Below are 16,625 nucleotides of genomic sequence, written 5' to 3' on the forward strand. Positions count from 1 at the left end.
GTCTCCCCAGTTGGGATTAGTTTACTCAGTACAGATTGGGGATCAATTCTTGGACTTACGTAGGCCAGGGAGCTATAATACAATTAACACGATGAACCACTGGGAGTCCCTCATTTGTGGTTTCTATGTAAAATATTTAATATTAGTGTTTTATGCCCATTAATCCTCAGATGGAAGCAAATTAATGAGTGTTAGTTTAGGGTTCAGTTACTTTACCTCTCAAAAGACTATACATTCTCTGCGAAATCTACATCAATTTTGGTTTATCTCCATGTTGAAGCATAGCCAACAGCAGTCCCTGACCTACTGATCACTACCAGACAAATTATTGTGTTAAACCACTCACATACTTTGTGCCATCTCATGCACCTGTAGATAAGAAAGCACAGAATCAAGTTAACAATATGACAGGAATACTAAACAAAAAAAGCAGATTTACTGAATATGTACCACCTTAGACCAGTCTCCTGTTCTCCAGACGTAGCATTTTGAATAATCTTCACAATCTTCTGCCTCCTTTGGGCGCGTTGATAAATCGCATTTCTTGCGTGGATTGGTGCACTTTATAGTTCGATGCCGAGCCCCCTTGCCACATTTCACTGAACACTGTAATGCACATCAACATAAGGATATAATTTACAATAACATCACGCCCTATCCAACACTGCTACAGATGTTGACCACAGCGCTCAACTCATCTGTTCCTAAAAATCCCTAAAGGAAACTAAAACTCCGAAAACACACGACACAGCGATCAGAAGAAAGTGATAAATCATCAAGCAAATGTCAGGATTTTGTGACAGCTGTTTCTGTTGAAATCTGTGTTCATTTATATCCACAGGTGAATTACGTTGTCTACATTCCTGAACTGAGTTGACACTAAATCATACAGCTTAACTACTCTAGATGAAACCTCAGTTGGTTCTAGCAATAGGTATCTTGTCTTAATTTATCTTTCCCTATAAAATTTGACATGCCAATTTATTGCATCCTCAGAAACTGCAGATTTCTGTGCTTTGGTCAGCAGAAAATTATTTGGTGCCAAACACTTTTTCTTGTTCCTCTCCTGAAGTTGCAAACTAGTGCTGGGATTGTGGCCTGATGACAATATAATGTCACCATTTTATTTTCAATACTGTTAGGTCTTTTGGGAAATAGGTCTGTTTGTTAGGATGTTTCTATATTAACTCCCTTTTCGAATAGAATTACCAAACTACAAAAGGTGAATGTAAGTAATGGATAGAAATCCACAAATAAAGGCATCTACTCATGAAGAAGATTTAGAGCATTAGTTTTCAAACAAATCTTTGCAAATATGTAAAAGCTGGGTCTTGCACTTTTAACATGTACATAAGCTGCAATTTTGCAGAAACAGTATATTTGGAAGAGCTTGGAAAATAACAGTACATGTTAAATTAAGTAGGCAATCAGAAATATGTACTGAATGCCAATGGGAATACAAAGTTTACTGAATATGTATGAGTCATTCAAACAGAGCTGTGGGTTATTGCAATACCATATAGGTTAACTCTCAAATCTTTGCAGATCTGCAAACAGATAATTGTAGAGAATCGCACAGCAGTAATGTTACCCTCATAACTGGACTTGAAAGATGTGCAACCATTCAATGAAATTGCTATTGATTTGTTTTTTACAATGTGGTTCTGCTTTTCTTAATACCTGGGTAGATGATGAATACTATTGGCCTTTTGGAAGTCAACTCCATTTTTACATTAAGATGGCCCAGAACTGTGGAGAGGCAATCGCAGTCAGATTGCCACTCTGCTTCTTTTTACATACCCAGCTTGGGAGCTGCACGTTTCTCACCCGGTCTTCTGTCCCTGGGCCTGGTGAGAAATGTGCAGCATAGCAGCTCCAGAGTCCTGGGGAAGTGAAGCCACACACCCTTTTTACAGGCACTAGGTCCCAGGCCACTTTGCGAAGCCAGGCAGGAGGTAAGCATGGAAGGTGTGAGGGATTAAGGTTGTTGGGGGGGTAAGGAGGATATTTGGGGGTGTGGGGGCATAGTCGAGGGGTCGACATTGTAGTCAGGGCAGTGAAGGGGTTGTTTGGGGTTCAGGAGGGTAGTCAGGAAGTGGAGGTTGGGATGGTAGTCGGGTGGTGGAGGTGTAGGTTGGTGGTCAGGTGGGTGGTTGGGCGGCTCAGTGGGCAGTCGGAGGGTGGGAAGTAGTCAGAGGTTGAGGGCGAGTTGGGGGGTGGCGGGGGGCAGCGGAGGGTAGTCAGAGGATGTCAGGTGGTTGGGGAACGGGGGGTAGTCAGGGGTTCCATTGGGGCTTGCATAAGGGGAGGGGGCGGTGTGTCAGTACCATAGTTACCTAGGAGTTAGAAGTGGTTTTAATCCTTCGAACCCTTCCTGCGTAACTATTCTGCTAAGAGATTTGGAACCATCCAAAGTCTCCGACTTAAAGTGAAGTTTCGGGTGGTTCTAAGTGTAGTGTATTTGGCCATTGGAAGTTTAAACTTCCGGGCAATTCCCATGCAGTCCATGCATGGGGACTTCTGAGGGGTCCCCCACCATGCTTCTCCTCACAGGATGGCCTGCAGCTGCAGCTGCTGCCAAGGTGGTGGGGAGGGCCTCAAAACTCTGACAATTGGCCTTATGGATCATTAAAGTACCTCAGTTGGTTACCCACTGCTTTCAGGCAGGTAGCCCTTTGACCCCAATCTCACCTCTGGGAAAATGGCCTCGGGGGCAACATGGTGCCAGCAAACTGCTACTTGTGCCCATATTGCTGCAGAATCCTGCCCCAAAAATTTGTCTATCTCAGCCTTAAGCAGACTCAACAATGGAGCACCCACAACTCACTAGGGTGGAAGATTCCAAAGTTTGACAACGTTCCAAATGAAGAAATTTCTCCTCAACTCAGTCCTAAATAATCAGTCCCTTATCCTAACCATCCATCGTATAACATGTTATATAACATATTATCATCTCTTATTTTTCTAAATTCCAGAGAGTTTAGGCCAAATTTACTCAGCCTTTCATCATAGGACACTGTTTACATCCCAGGAACCAGTCTAATGAAGCTTTGCTGCATCAACTTCAATACAAGTCTATTCTTCCTTAAATACGGAGGCCAAAACTGTTCACAGTATTCCAGGTGTGACCTCAGCAATGCCCCATACAATTGTAGCAAGACTTCCTCGTTCTTGCACTCCAATCCCCTTAGGATAAAGGTCACATTAGCATTCCAAATTGTATGATGTACTTGAAGACTAACTTTGTGTTTCTTGTATGAATACACCCAAGTCTCTCTGAACATCAACATTTAGAAGTTTCACATTATGTATGCTTGGCTGACAGCCCAGAAATCCATTAGTCTTGTTGAATCACCTGAGCGCCACAGAAAACAGTGCTTGATTGACAGATCTGGCCCTCTGATCACTGCTGTCAATTTCACAATGTTTATTTACACAAGCTTAAATGGTTTCAAGGGCTTACTACATAGTGGAAAGTAATGAATGAATTACTCTTTTAAAGCTTTTTGAAAAACACACCGTACTGTCACTATGGAGTTCACTGGTTCTATACTGTGTATAGTGGGTCAATGGGCATGGACGTGCCATAGCTTGGCATAGGGGCATGAGGAGGAACCATGGCGGGGGGGGGGGGGGGGGGGGGGGGGGGTGAATGGAGGGTATAAGGTAGCATGGGAAATGTGTGGGGGTAAGGTGGTATGAAGGGTGAGGGCTGGGGGTCATTTATGTTTTTATTTTAATTGGGACAAAGTCCCACAGCACTGAGTCAGGCCTTTTAAACAGTCTGTGTTGGCACCTGGTAATCCCTGATGCTGCCTCCACCCTCTTTCCCAGGTCAGCTGACTCAACTCCAATCCGCACCCAGCCCACAGCAATTAGGATTCTGCCTCTGAGGGCATTTTCTCCTGAGGCTGGCGGACCAAGCCTGGAATTTTCCTGGGGCTGAATTTTCTGGCTGGCGGGAGGGGTGGTGGTGGGAGTGGGCAGGTGCAGACCCGATTGCTGCCCATAATCGGGTCCGTGCCGCCATTTTACGTGGGCGGGCCAATTAAGGCCCACCCAGCGTGAATCGCAGATCCTGAGGACAGCAGGAGTGGGAGGGCGGCTGTGGAACTGCAATGACTGCTGGGTCCAATGGCGACCCAGCGGCCTGTTCGGATAGCGCACTGGCAGCCTTACAAAGGCTGTGAATCATGGCCAGTGGAATGGCTCCCCTGAGCGCTGCTGGTGAGCAGGCCAGGCAGGAGGGTAGGGCAGGGGGGCACTGTGCCCCTCACCTTTCTGATGATTGTCTTGCTGCCCTCCTCGAGGAGCTGGCAGCACAGCGGGAGGTGCTCGTACCCCAGGGCAGGAGGAGGAGGCTCCCACATATGATCAAATGTGCCGGGGAGGAGGTGGCGAGCTCCCACAATGTGGTGCGGCGCAGCTGGATCCAGTGTCGCAAGCTCAACTCCAGCCCGCACCCAACTCACAGTAATTAAGATTCTGCCTCTGTGGGCACTTTTTCCTGTTGCGCTCAGGAAGGGTGAGTATCATGTTGGCATTGGTCACTTAACCCAGCAGGTAGGCTTTCCCCCCGGTGCCCCTCCCCGCCAAGTCTGAGTGTAGTGACTGCATTGAATCATGTGTCCTTCACTTGGTGGGCCAGCAGATATTACTCATGCCGAGGTCACCCTGTGGGTTCTGCCCCCACAGCAAGTGGTACACTGAGACCCACATTACTGTTTCGGCGGCAACCTGGAGCAGCTGCTGGAACTCCAGTTCATGTCAAAGTCAGGGTGATGACGTGCTGGGAGGGGAGCTTCAAAGTGGTGTGGCACCGATCGATCTGCTGTCCTCAGCGCTCCACATGCTTGCGCCTCCTTGCTATGGAAGGTTAGACCATGTAGTGCCAAATGTGACATAGGCTGCATTTGGCCAAAAGGGTGGTGGGGTGGGACAGGCCTAGCATCTTTGTGTGAGTGTCCGGCAGCAGCTGGGGTGAGGAAACACTGGAGCCCTGCAATGTCCCACTCTGGTTGGAGTGGGCCATCTGCAAGAGAATCCAGGTACACGTAACACTAATCAATGCTCTGCTCTCCTTTTCAGGAGAAGAATGCATATAATGCAGCCGAGAGGGTGAGGACTGGCGGCGGGCTGGCCCAGTTAGCGATTCTCAGCTGCTTTGAGGAGGAGGCCCTAGATTTGGAGAGGCGCCATGGTGGTGTCGGTGAGGCTGGGGTGCCACGGCCAGGTATGGTTGCCCAGCAGTGAGGTCATCATTGTTCTCCCAATAGCCATAGCAGTGCTGAATGTTCAGTGATTGAAATTTGCAACATGGCTTGACCATTAGTTATAGAAGGATGAGCACATATTGATCCGGGGGACAGGGATGCACATTGACATTGTCTTCATATTAACTGATCCAATGTCCTTGTTCTTCCTTTCAACATCAGCGGAGCAGGGCCGGGAGGAGGAACAGCAGAGGCCCCCTCTCACACCTGAGGGTCCTGAAGTCTCACCAGCGTCACACCATCTCTGCCAGGCAGGCACCAGCGCAGATACTAGCACCTTGGTGGGAATTAGAACATCAGCTAGTGTCCCGGGGCACAGCAGTGAGGGCACTCCACAGTTGCTGGAGGAGCTGGCAGAGACAGAGAGTGCCCATGGCGCCAGTGGTCGGACGACTGTAGGGGACGAGGCACATGCTCAGTCGATGCCTGATGATGTGCCTCTGGAGTCGTCCACGACACAGCAGCGGCAGGAAATACCGCTAGATGTGCAGAAGAATCTGGGGGAGATACATGAGGCTATGCTTGGCTTGGTGTCCATGCTGGAGGAGTCTATGCAGACAATTGCCGAAGCAATGAGCCTCATGTCTGAGCACCATGCGGCCTCCATGGAGACAGTGGCGACTCTCGTGGAGACGCTCCTCCAGGAGACCTGTCAGGGCTTCCTTGGGATGCGCTCGGACCAGCAAGCCCTTTAATTGGTATTGACCTCAGCTGGTCAGTGCCAGTGTGGGAGATGGTCTGGGCACCAAGTTTCCCAGCTTGGTGCCCATTCATCCACAGTGAGCAGGGAGGTCTGAAGCGACCTCACATCGGGGCAGCAGCTGCCTGTCGTCTCTGCGGGCTCCTCTCAGGGCACTCCAGATGAGGGTGGCAGCTCCTCCACTCCTGTGCCAATGACCGTTGCATCAGGTGAGGCTGCGACTGGGGAGATGCCAGCTGTGGAACTGGCATCTCCCTCCTAGGCAGGGCCAGCATAGGCTCCACCGGCCAGAGGATGACCGCCAAGGTCATCGAGGCCAATAGGACAGCAGAGTGAGCAGGCTGTCTCAGATGCCACTCCCAGCGAGGGGTCAGCACCAAGACATAGCACCCAAAAATGTAAACATAAAGCGCCTTAGGCACACCACGGGCTTATCACTGGTGCTTTTGTGTTGGCCTGAAATGAGGTCTTTATGAGATGGTGTTATTTTTAACACCTTTGTCATTTTGTTTCTTTAAGTTTCTTTGGTTGTGATATTAAATTCAGACATGTAACCATGGCTAAGGTTGCCTCTTATGTACTGCAGCTGGATGGTTTGCAATAATGTAATGAATACTTTGTGGGACATTCAGCTTTATTAACAAGGACTTTAGTTAATGTTCCTATCCAGGCAGATTTCGCACTTGGGCCTCAAAAAAGGAGCTTAAAGCCCAGGCTTGTCCTGGAGGTCCATATGTGGCGTGCTAGCTGAAGGTTCGTTGGATTAAAGCCTCCCAGGTATCCCTGCCTCCTTGGAGTATGCCTGGGTCAGCGTCTAACCCCTTAGCACTTCCCTGTGCATGCTCAGCCTCGGACTCACTGGTGGAGCCATCGCGTGCATTCGCAGCCAATGCGTCTACATCTTCACTGTCCACTGCGTCTCCCCTTTCCAGCGCAAGATTGTGGAGAGCGCAACATACAACCACTATTAGCGACACATGATCTGGGGTATATTGGAGTGCGCCCCTGAACAGTCCAGACATCGGAAGCACATTTTGAGAAGACCAACGGCTCTCTCCAGCACAGCCCTTGTGAAGGCGTGGCACCTATTGTAGCTCTACTCAGCTTCTGTTCTTGGATGGCAGAGAGGCATCATGAGCCACTTTCTGAGGGGATAGCCCTTGTCACCCAGCAGCCATCCTTCCAGCCGGGCTGGAGCACTGAAGAGCCCCGGCACCTGGGAGTGTCTGAGGACGTAGGCGTCGTGGGAGCTGCCTGGGTACCTTGCACAGACTTGCAGAATCAGCATCCTGTGATCACACACTATCTGCACGTTCATGGAGTGGAAGCCCTTCCTGTTGACGAAGGCACCAGGCTCACTTGCTGGCGCCTTGATGGCCACATGTGTGCAGTCTATAGCACCCTGGACATGGGGTAAGCCAGCAATGGCTGTGAAGCCTTTGGTTCGCTGTGTCTAGCTTGCCTGGTCCCAACGGTAGAGGATGAAGGTCAATGCACGCCTGAACAGAGCATCTGTAACCTGCTTGACACAAATGTGGACAGCTGATTGGGAGACACCGCAAAGATCACCCACCGAGCCCTGGAAGGAGCCAGGGGCATACAAGTTGAGGGCAGCTGTGATCATTAGAGCCACTGGCATGGGGTATCCACCCACATAGTTAGCGGAGATCTCAGGCCCAATCATCTGATGGATGTAGTTGACTGTCTCCCTTGAGAGACAGAGCCTCCTTCGGCACTGCATCTCAGACATATTGAGGTAGCTGCTTCGCCGCCTGTAAACCCTGGCAGCAGGATAGTGGCATCTTCTGCAGCCCCTTCCGCCTTGGACTATCTCTTGGCCCTGCGCCCCTTGTGCCTGCGCCTGACCTCCAAAAGATGGCTCCCCTGGAGGCTGAATGTGCACTCGTGGCCTCCACCCCCTTCTAGCCCTCCCTTCCTCCTCAGAGGAGCTGCCTCCAGTGGAGAGTTCAGCTCCCATTTCCAGGCTAAGGGAAGGCTTCCTGAAACACGAAGGCCCAACAAAGGATTCCTCACAGCAGAGTGCTGACTTGAAAGCTGTGAGTCCAGTCCAAGCAGCTGGTATGCGTTTTGAAGTACTGCAGATCACACAGGCAAGTATCAGTAACTCTGAAAATTAAATATTTGACAGGGCATACCAGCGACCTCAGTGAGCCCTCTTATCCCGCCCGTGGATGAGGTTTGTACAAATGTGTCCTACCCGCCTGCCCGTTGCGCCCGTGTGACGATGCAAAGATTGCATGGACGCTGAAAAATCATGGTCGATTGGCACCTCAAAGGCCTTAAGTAGCCCGTTAATTAATGGCGGGCGCACATCAGATGGCATTGCATGCCCACCTAATGAAATATCGCAATTGCATGCGGTGATGTCAGGACACTTGCCCAATGTCACCGCACACCATTTTACACGTGTGCGGGGCCCGCCCCCACACGCCAATGGGAAAATTCTGCCCCTGACTCTTGCTGCCCGCCTCGTTGATGAAAATCCAGCCAAAAGTATTTCTTCAATGTCTCAGCCATTTTCTCATTCCTTGTGATAATTTCTCTTCTCTCTGCCTCAAACGAACCAATGTTTAGCTCCTCTCCTTTTCATATACTTGTAAAAGATCTTGCTATTTGCTTTTATATTCCTGGCTAGTTTACTATCATATTCTACATTTTCCCTTTTTATCAACTTTGTGGTTGCCCTCTTCTGGTTTCAAAAACTCTCACAATCCCTGGCCTACCACTATTCTTTGCAACATTATAAGCCTCTTCTTTTAATCTAACATTCTCCTTAACTTCCGTAGTAAGTCACAGATGGATCTTTCTTGCTGATTTTTTATATTTTAATGGAATCAATTTTTGTTGAATATCTTGAACCATTTCTTTCAATATTTTCCACTGTTTATTTACCGTCATAACTTAGGGTGGAATTGTACAGTCCCATTGGCATCAGGCATCATGGTGGGTGGTGGCGGAGGATGGGGAAACAACGCTATTCAGCATGTGGCCAAGAGAACAGTTTCACGTCAGCATGGAATGCACAGTGGGAATATCTGACGGTGTCCACCATGGCGGAATGTGAATCCCGCTGGGGGTCATCATGAGGTTGGGGGTGGCACAGGTAAAGGGAGCTCAGAGGGAGGGGACGGCCTCTAAGATTCCTGAGTGGATAACCCGTGGTGTCCAGCTGCCGTTCCTCCTCCCTTCAGGTGCCCGACGGCCCGGCCTCACTCCTCGAGAGGAAGAAGCATCTGGAGGGATGTCGATGTGCCTCGTTTCCACCTCGTGTTGCCATTGCAGGAACTCACCACAGCTACCGCGATGGAGTGCAGGTCTGTGTGCATCTGTGTTCTGTTGGACCAGGGTCTCCACGGCGTCCACCATCCTCCCCATGTCGATCTCCATGTGGGCACCACTTGATCAGAAAGCAGTGGATGCACTCGTCCCACTCTACTGAGGGTTTCCAACACCTCCCACCTTCTGCTGACTCTCCATGATGAATTGGAAGACTGATTCCAGAGGCTCATCATCTGACTCAGGCCTCAAAGATGCCTCTTCCCCAGCAGCCCAGCAAGTGCTGGGGAATGCGGCTGAACCTGCCTCCTCCTGCTGCAGACACGTATCCATGCAGTGACCACCATATTGTGAACCTTAGCCTGCTCTTGATCGAGGTCCCACTGAGGTGTATGTTTCTGCACTGGTCGAGGGTGTGGGTAAGTGCTGTGATGGCTCTTCCAGACTGCTCATTTCCAGCCCTTCAATGGAGGAGGTGTCCTCTTGGCTGGAGGTGAGGACCTGGATGGAGCTGAGGGACGGGCTGGCTGAGGATGTAGGTCGCTTGGCAGAGCTCCCTGTGAACCAAAGTAGAGATAATTAGTGCATGGAAGCAGAGACAAAAGCAGGGGAGAGAGCACTCACAATTGTGTTGAGAGAGGGATGATGGGGTGCAAGATCCTCACGTGAGTGTTTGCCACCACTCTCACCATCACCACAGGCACGGTCCACATCCTCACCAGTCAGCGCTCTCCTCAAAGTGAGTGAGGTGCCTAATGTGGGCCACTCCATCCTTGGTCTGGGACCTCTCCTTGCTGTTGTGAGCCAGCTTCTCCTGCATGAAAACAGATGTAGAGAGTGTGAGCAGGTTGCATGGCATTGTGTGGAATGTTTGTGTGGTGAGTGGAGCCATGGACGGGATGAAGGTGTGAGCTCCAGAGGATATTAGTCTGATGGAGATGTGAGGGTGTGTGAGAGAGTTAGTGGTCCCTTTGAGGTGTGAGATTCCTGTGGATGTGTGATGGGTTTGTGAGTGTGTGAGCTGAGAGTGATGAGGAGGTTGACTTAGCCTGGCGGAATGGATGAGAGCATTCATCCTCTTTCTGTGTTGGATGGCTGACCTCCTCTGTGCTTCAGGGGCACTGACCACCACTGCCGCCTGCTCCCAGGCTGGATTGGTGACTCTGGCGGACCTCCTGAGGCCAGAGTGGGGGTAGAGGACATTGTGGCGGCCTTCCAATGTATCCAGCAGGGACCCCAGAGAGGTGTCACTAAATTTGGGGGCTGCCGTCTTCTTTGCTTTTGGGTCCATTTGTCGCCTGGAGCAGTCCTAGTGTGAAGACATAAAGTAGGCAAGTGCTCTGGTGCGCTTTAAATATGGCGTCCGGAGTGAGGAAGCCTGAGGTCATGGCATGGCGGGAAAATCCTAGACTGCCCGCCAGTGATCTGGAGTGTTTCCTTTGAATGCAGTATTCATATTATGGGGTGCGCCAGGAATGGGACGATATGGCGTGAAACCCGCCATTGTGGCCGGTGGCTAAAATGACTTTTCTCCCACCCGCAACCGCACTTAGCACAAAACTAGGACAATTCCACTGTTAGTGTATGTACCCAATCAAGCTTAGCTTGCTTTCCCCTCATATCTATGTAACTGGCTTTGTTTAAGCTTAAGATTCTTGTTTCGGGATTGGTATATGTCATTCTCAAACTTAATATGGAATTCAATTGCATTATGATCACTTTTTCTCAGAGGCTTTACTATGAGATTCCTAATTAAACCTGTCCAATTGGACGATACTAGATCTAAAATAGCTTTTTCCCTAGTTGAGCCACAAAGTATTGTTCCAGGAAATTGGTGCAAAAGCATTCTCCAAACCACCTTTGCCAATTTGATCTGGCCAGTGCATATTAAGATTAAAGTCCTCCTGCTTATTACATTGCCTTTGTGGCTCTGTACTTTTAACAAAATGGTTGTAAGTATTTACTATCAGCTCAATAGCACTTGAATATCATCGGCTTGTGTACCATTCCATTATTTTCTCCTCCATTGGTGTTGCTAAACAGTGATTGCTGTCTGTGGATTTTTGATGTTGTTAACTAGTATCATAATGGGGAGTACTCTGGATGAGGCAGACTCTCATCCAATTCAGAGCAATTCAGCAGGCTGAAGAAATGGGTAGAAGGAAGAAGAGGAAGGGGACTTGCGGTGTTATGGTACTGCTGCTTCTTTAGTATTCCTGTTGGTCCAATGACAAAGCTAGTTAGGAGGATAAGTATCTGCTGGGCTCATGTTAGCAGCATGTATTGCTGTCAGTGAAATATAATTAAATAAGGCTTCTGGCATCAAATATTTGGGTTGTGTTTTACAAATGTATCAAGTTTGGATTTTTAAAGGCAAATTTAAAACCAAATTCTGAGGAAAATATACTTACCCTCAAGTAAACTTTATTCAACTAAACGTAAATCCTTAAGCTGTTTTATTTCACAACAACAGGACACGCTCAGCCATATTAAATTTACTTAGTTCAATGAGCAGAACTTGTCTTTTTCGTAACAACAGGATACATGCAATATATTTCTCCAACATGTTGTCTTGAATAACTGAAATAAAGACAGGCAGAAATTGGATTTGATCCATTCTTGGATCCAAAATTGGTGACATGCTGCAATCCAGATGCCCAAGGCTGGCCTGGAATTGGTCCTGGGGTTTCCACATTCAGCACATCTGAAGTTGGCAATTGGATATGGGCCTGCTTCGTCACCAGCAGAGTCCCTCAGTTAAATCCTGAGGTAGAAGTGGCAGAAAACACAAGGGGACAAGGAGAGGGCAGCAGCAATGAGCAGCAATACAGTGGGATCAGGAGGAGCAGTCAAATGTTCAAACAATTAGCCCTGCCATTTCTTTAGTGGTCTTTAAATTGGCCCAATGTTGATTTCAGGCAATCACAAGAGATATGACGATGACCTTGCTATCAGAGATTGGGTATAGGACCTCATGCCCAGAAATTGCAAATCTGTATCCATTATATCTAAAAAACAGGCGACATGCATACCAATTTCTATCTAATTAACTCCTAACTACCCTGCTGCACTTCAAACTTCTCAGCATGACCAAAGCTAGCCCTCAAATCATTCTGTTTAAAAAACTTGTCAATGAGTGGTTCTGTCTCAGTTTTTATCACCATAGGCTAAAAAATTGTTTGTGTAGTGCCCCTTTAAAGCAGTGCTACTCAGACTACCACAATACCCCAGGGGCGGACAGCACCTTTGATGATTTCTTCATTAAAACAACATGATAACTTTTAGTCCCCAGGTCCACAATCTATGGGGAAGGCCCATGCCAGACAACACCTGCTATGTGCCTAGGACTGAAGATTTTCTCAACATAAATAGGTTTGATGTGAATAAATGGTTATTGCTTGCAGGCTTTGGGGAAAAGTATTCAATGCCACCTTTTTCCTTGTTGCTTTTCAATCTACACTTTGGTTTAAAAACCCAACAGTTTAGTGTAACTCTTCCAATATTTTCCTGTGGCTAAATAGTTAAATATGACATGAGTCACACACATTTCTGTAGAATAAATATTACAAATATGAAAAGGCCTTATAAAACAAAATACCAGCAGAATTGCTCTATATTTCAACTTGTTGAAGAAAGGCTAAATATGTAACAAACTTCCCCCATCAGCCCCACTGAATGATTTTTCCACTGAATTTGCAGAATAATTTTCTGTAAATGTGCAATTCAAGGTTTAAAAGGGTCAGAACATATAGTACCTAGGAATAGCCTTCCTGCACTTCATATTGTACCTAACATACCTGTAACCTTTGGAAATAACATTTAGGAACAGCTGGGCCAACAATTAACTTGGATGCACTGCTTTTATTTGAGCACTTACCAATGCTAAATGATCTGCGTTGACAACTGCTGTTTTACAAAAAAATGTTGGAAGGCATGAACTCAACCAGTTTGAGATATAAAGTATGGATTTGGGCTTGCAGTGTACAGAAATGTGCAACAATATACTTAGCTTAAGTGACCCAGCCAGGGATTTATCGAACTCTGTCATAAGGAACATGAGGTTATGGCTACAGATGCCAGTTAATGTCCTTGCATAAGAGGAAGGTGTAAATAGTTCTTACTACTATGTTTCAAATTAGAACATTGACGACACTTCAAAAGTATATCATTATCTGTGAAAGTGTTTTTTGGTGACCTGAGGTTGTCAAAGGTGCTATTTAAGTGCAAGTTATTTGTAACTGCTGTGCCATTATTAAACCAGACTGTCCTTGTAAAACAACAGGGTCAACCAAACGTCTAGGAGTTTAAATTTGTTATATGTGATTTTTGGCTGAGCTAGCACAGCTGGAAATCAAAATGATGAGAATTCCAGGGTCATAGTAATTTTATAGTAAGGGAACTATGCCCTGGATTGTTTGGGACTGAGCATCTAGACATATCTTGCACTGGCTCGAGCTGGGGCTTCTCTTGGACGATGTAAAACCTTAGCTCAATCGGTAGACGGATTACCCAGATGCGCCTGAACAGGAAGATACTTGAAAACAAGTGAGTTGCCCTTGACAGAAGTGTGAACCTGTCAAACTTTTCATTCGATCATCTACATTTTAAACTCTTTTTCTAATTCACAGAATTATTGCTTTGGCTATTAGCTACTAATTTATGTTAAAGATTAGGGTGAGCCCAAAGGATGAATCAAAAACTAAAGAAATATCATCTCTAGTTCTAAGCCTACAACTTCTTCAAGGAGGTTCGTAGGGCTGGATTTTATGTCCAGCAAGAGTGGTTGCCATGGGCGGATGCAGAAATGGTCGTCTGTTCCAATCCCGCCAGGTCCAGTGGCCCCATAGCAATTTAATGTCTGTTGGGATGTTGATTACCTTGGGGCAAGACATCCCTCCCCAATCTGGATAGGAATTCCCACCTCCAAGAGCTGCTGGCCATTTAGATGCAGTGGAGGTGGGGTGGGGTGGTAATTATTGGGGGTTCAGGCTAGCAGGCACCAGCAAGGGGGGTGGTGGGGGAAATCAGAGGCTGGGGTGGACAGGGGAGGGGGAGAAGAATCACAGGTGTATCTGGAGCTTGGGGGGAGGCTTCTTATTGAAATAGGGAGCCTGTAAAGGAGGCCAACGGCCCACGCCTCATTCCCACCTGAATCCGAGCAGTGTTACCTGTTGGATTGCTGACCTGTCACTGGCCTCTGCCACACTTAAAGTTGCGACAGGGGCAGGGATAGATGGGTAAGCAGCAGGCATGGTGCCCATGGCATTTTATGTCCTCTGCCTGCAAACCCACTGCTTGTGGGGTTTATAAAATCCGGCCCATTGTTTCTATTAATTTTGGAACTTTGGGGAATGGTAAGCAGGGGCTTGTCTTGCCTAGACCACTTAATGTTTATTCATTCAAAAAATATGTGAGCTTGCCTCATTCTTCACAAAAAACACAGTCACAAAATTCAATGGAGGTCTTGCTGGTAAGTGCAGAATTTCTGTATTCCATATATTCTGCTCATTGTGCTCTGGACACCATTACTACAAAGCAGTATCAACATGGTGCACAGACTCTACCAGAGATAACACAGAAGAACCATTTGACCTTTATATATATATTATATATATAATATACAGTTCTATATGACCTTTTGAAAATTGTTACAAATGCCTGGGTATTGTCACCAAATATAGACTACTAATAATAAATAAAGTTAGTGCAAACTATCAAAATGGTCATTGGAGTGTCTGGTATTAGCTTTTGCCTTTGGCTTCCATACAGTTACAATACGTTAATGAAGTCAGCATGTATTGTTTAGGTAATTTGATTTGACACTCTTTCGTGTAGCATTTCAACTGGAACTGGCAGTGCGTTGTATACTCTTGGTAAAAGAACTTTGCACACACGCTGCTGACCATTTACTGCTGTCATTAGATTTCAGACAGGCAGGAGGAATGAGTCCAGTGTCAATCCACTCCACTTTGCCCAATGGTATTAATTTGATGCTTGGACTACCTTAACTCCCTGGCCTCATTTACATCCTGCCAGTCTGGTGCCTTTCCAAAACACCGGCTGGTGAAGACTACCAAAGGCAGCTACCAGCATCCAGGTAATTTGCTGAGGTTTGGGGAGGCGGCTTCTGCAGAGTCTTATGGTTGGGAAGAGGGCATACTTGCCAGGAGAAGGCTCAGACTTTCCTTGTGGGTCATACAGACTCCCTCTGGATTCCATAAAGATAGGCTTATATTTACCCAATGGAGCATCCATTTCTTCCCCTTCATGTTTTAACCGAGCAACGAGGTAGGGATGGTGCTGCTCCATTCCTGCCAGATGGGGTGGATTAAAATTGTCCCCATTGTTACAGGGAGAGATATAATTTTAAAAATATTTTATGCATGAGCAATGCTACAGAAGATTAACTAGCAGCTAAAGAAAGGGTGTAATATTTGAAGGAAGCTAAGAAAGTTTTATACCTCTGACCATATTCCAGCCTCCCATACTGTCAGGCAGTCCTGACCTTCACAGCGCTGTAGAGAGGCAGGTTTTGGCCCAGGGCAGTCTCTTTCCCGAGCTCGAATGAATGTTCCATTTTGGAGCTGCTGGGTACAGGCCACTTGTCTGCCTTGACTTCCTTTACCACATGTCCGTGAGCATGGTGTCCATTCTGTCATCATCCACCTATTGAAGAAAGCATTTTGTACTATAAATCACAACTATCTATTGTCAACAACATAGAAACCTAGAAGGAGCAATAAATTAAGATGAGAACTTTCAATTTCCAATGAAAACTCAGGATCAGCAGGATCCAACTGATATCCTCATTTCTACCTATAATCCAGGACCTAATTAGCATGTGGCATCACTAGAATCTGTCTTTGTGATGCTGTCCTCCATCCTGGTGAAAGCTCATGTAATATTTCTAGCCAGCCCCCTTCATACAGGTGTCAGGATAGAGGACCAGGATGCACATACCTCTGCTGAACTGTCCTGCACCTCAGAATTCTTGAGACAAGGCCTATCTTGGTCCCAAGAAGCTCATAATAACACAGGTCCCTAGATCTTAGCAGTAAATAACTGATTTAAGAACATTACCTGGTGCCAGGAGTGGACATGTTGGCTAAGTGAAGCAAAATAGTAAAGCACTTTGTGCTAATGAAGTCCAGTACTCTAAATTTAGTTTTCTTGTTTTGTGTATTCAAAAAGATATTTGGAGGTCAGTTTTCAACAGGTGACATAGTTCTGTCCAGGGCTTCATAGTGAATTCTTGCCTTGGTAAACACATTTCTCTGATACTTAACATTGGCCTGTAAATTCCTGCAACATTTTGGAATAATTATGGTGTGAGAGTAGCGTGGAGCCGATTTATT

The 16,625-nt window shown here is 46.9% G+C and overlaps 1 protein-coding gene across 1 annotated transcript in view; it reads right to left on the reverse strand.

Annotated features, from left to right (window-relative positions):
• Positions 1–16,625, reverse strand: part of LOC121276736 (A disintegrin and metalloproteinase with thrombospondin motifs 19-like) — a 548,651-nt gene that overhangs the window by 46,352 nt on the left and 485,674 nt on the right. The window contains exons 20-21 of the mRNA XM_041185281.1: positions 15,732–15,936; positions 454–606 (exon numbers count right to left, since the gene is read on the reverse strand). Coding sequence (XP_041041215.1) covers positions 454–606; positions 15,732–15,936 — 358 coding nt within the window. The remainder of the gene's footprint in view (positions 1–453; positions 607–15,731; positions 15,937–16,625) is intronic.

Source organism: Carcharodon carcharias, chromosome 4 (genome assembly GCF_017639515.1).
Source record: "Carcharodon carcharias isolate sCarCar2 chromosome 4, sCarCar2.pri, whole genome shotgun sequence".
Taxonomy (NCBI): Eukaryota; Metazoa; Chordata; class Chondrichthyes; order Lamniformes; family Lamnidae; genus Carcharodon; species Carcharodon carcharias.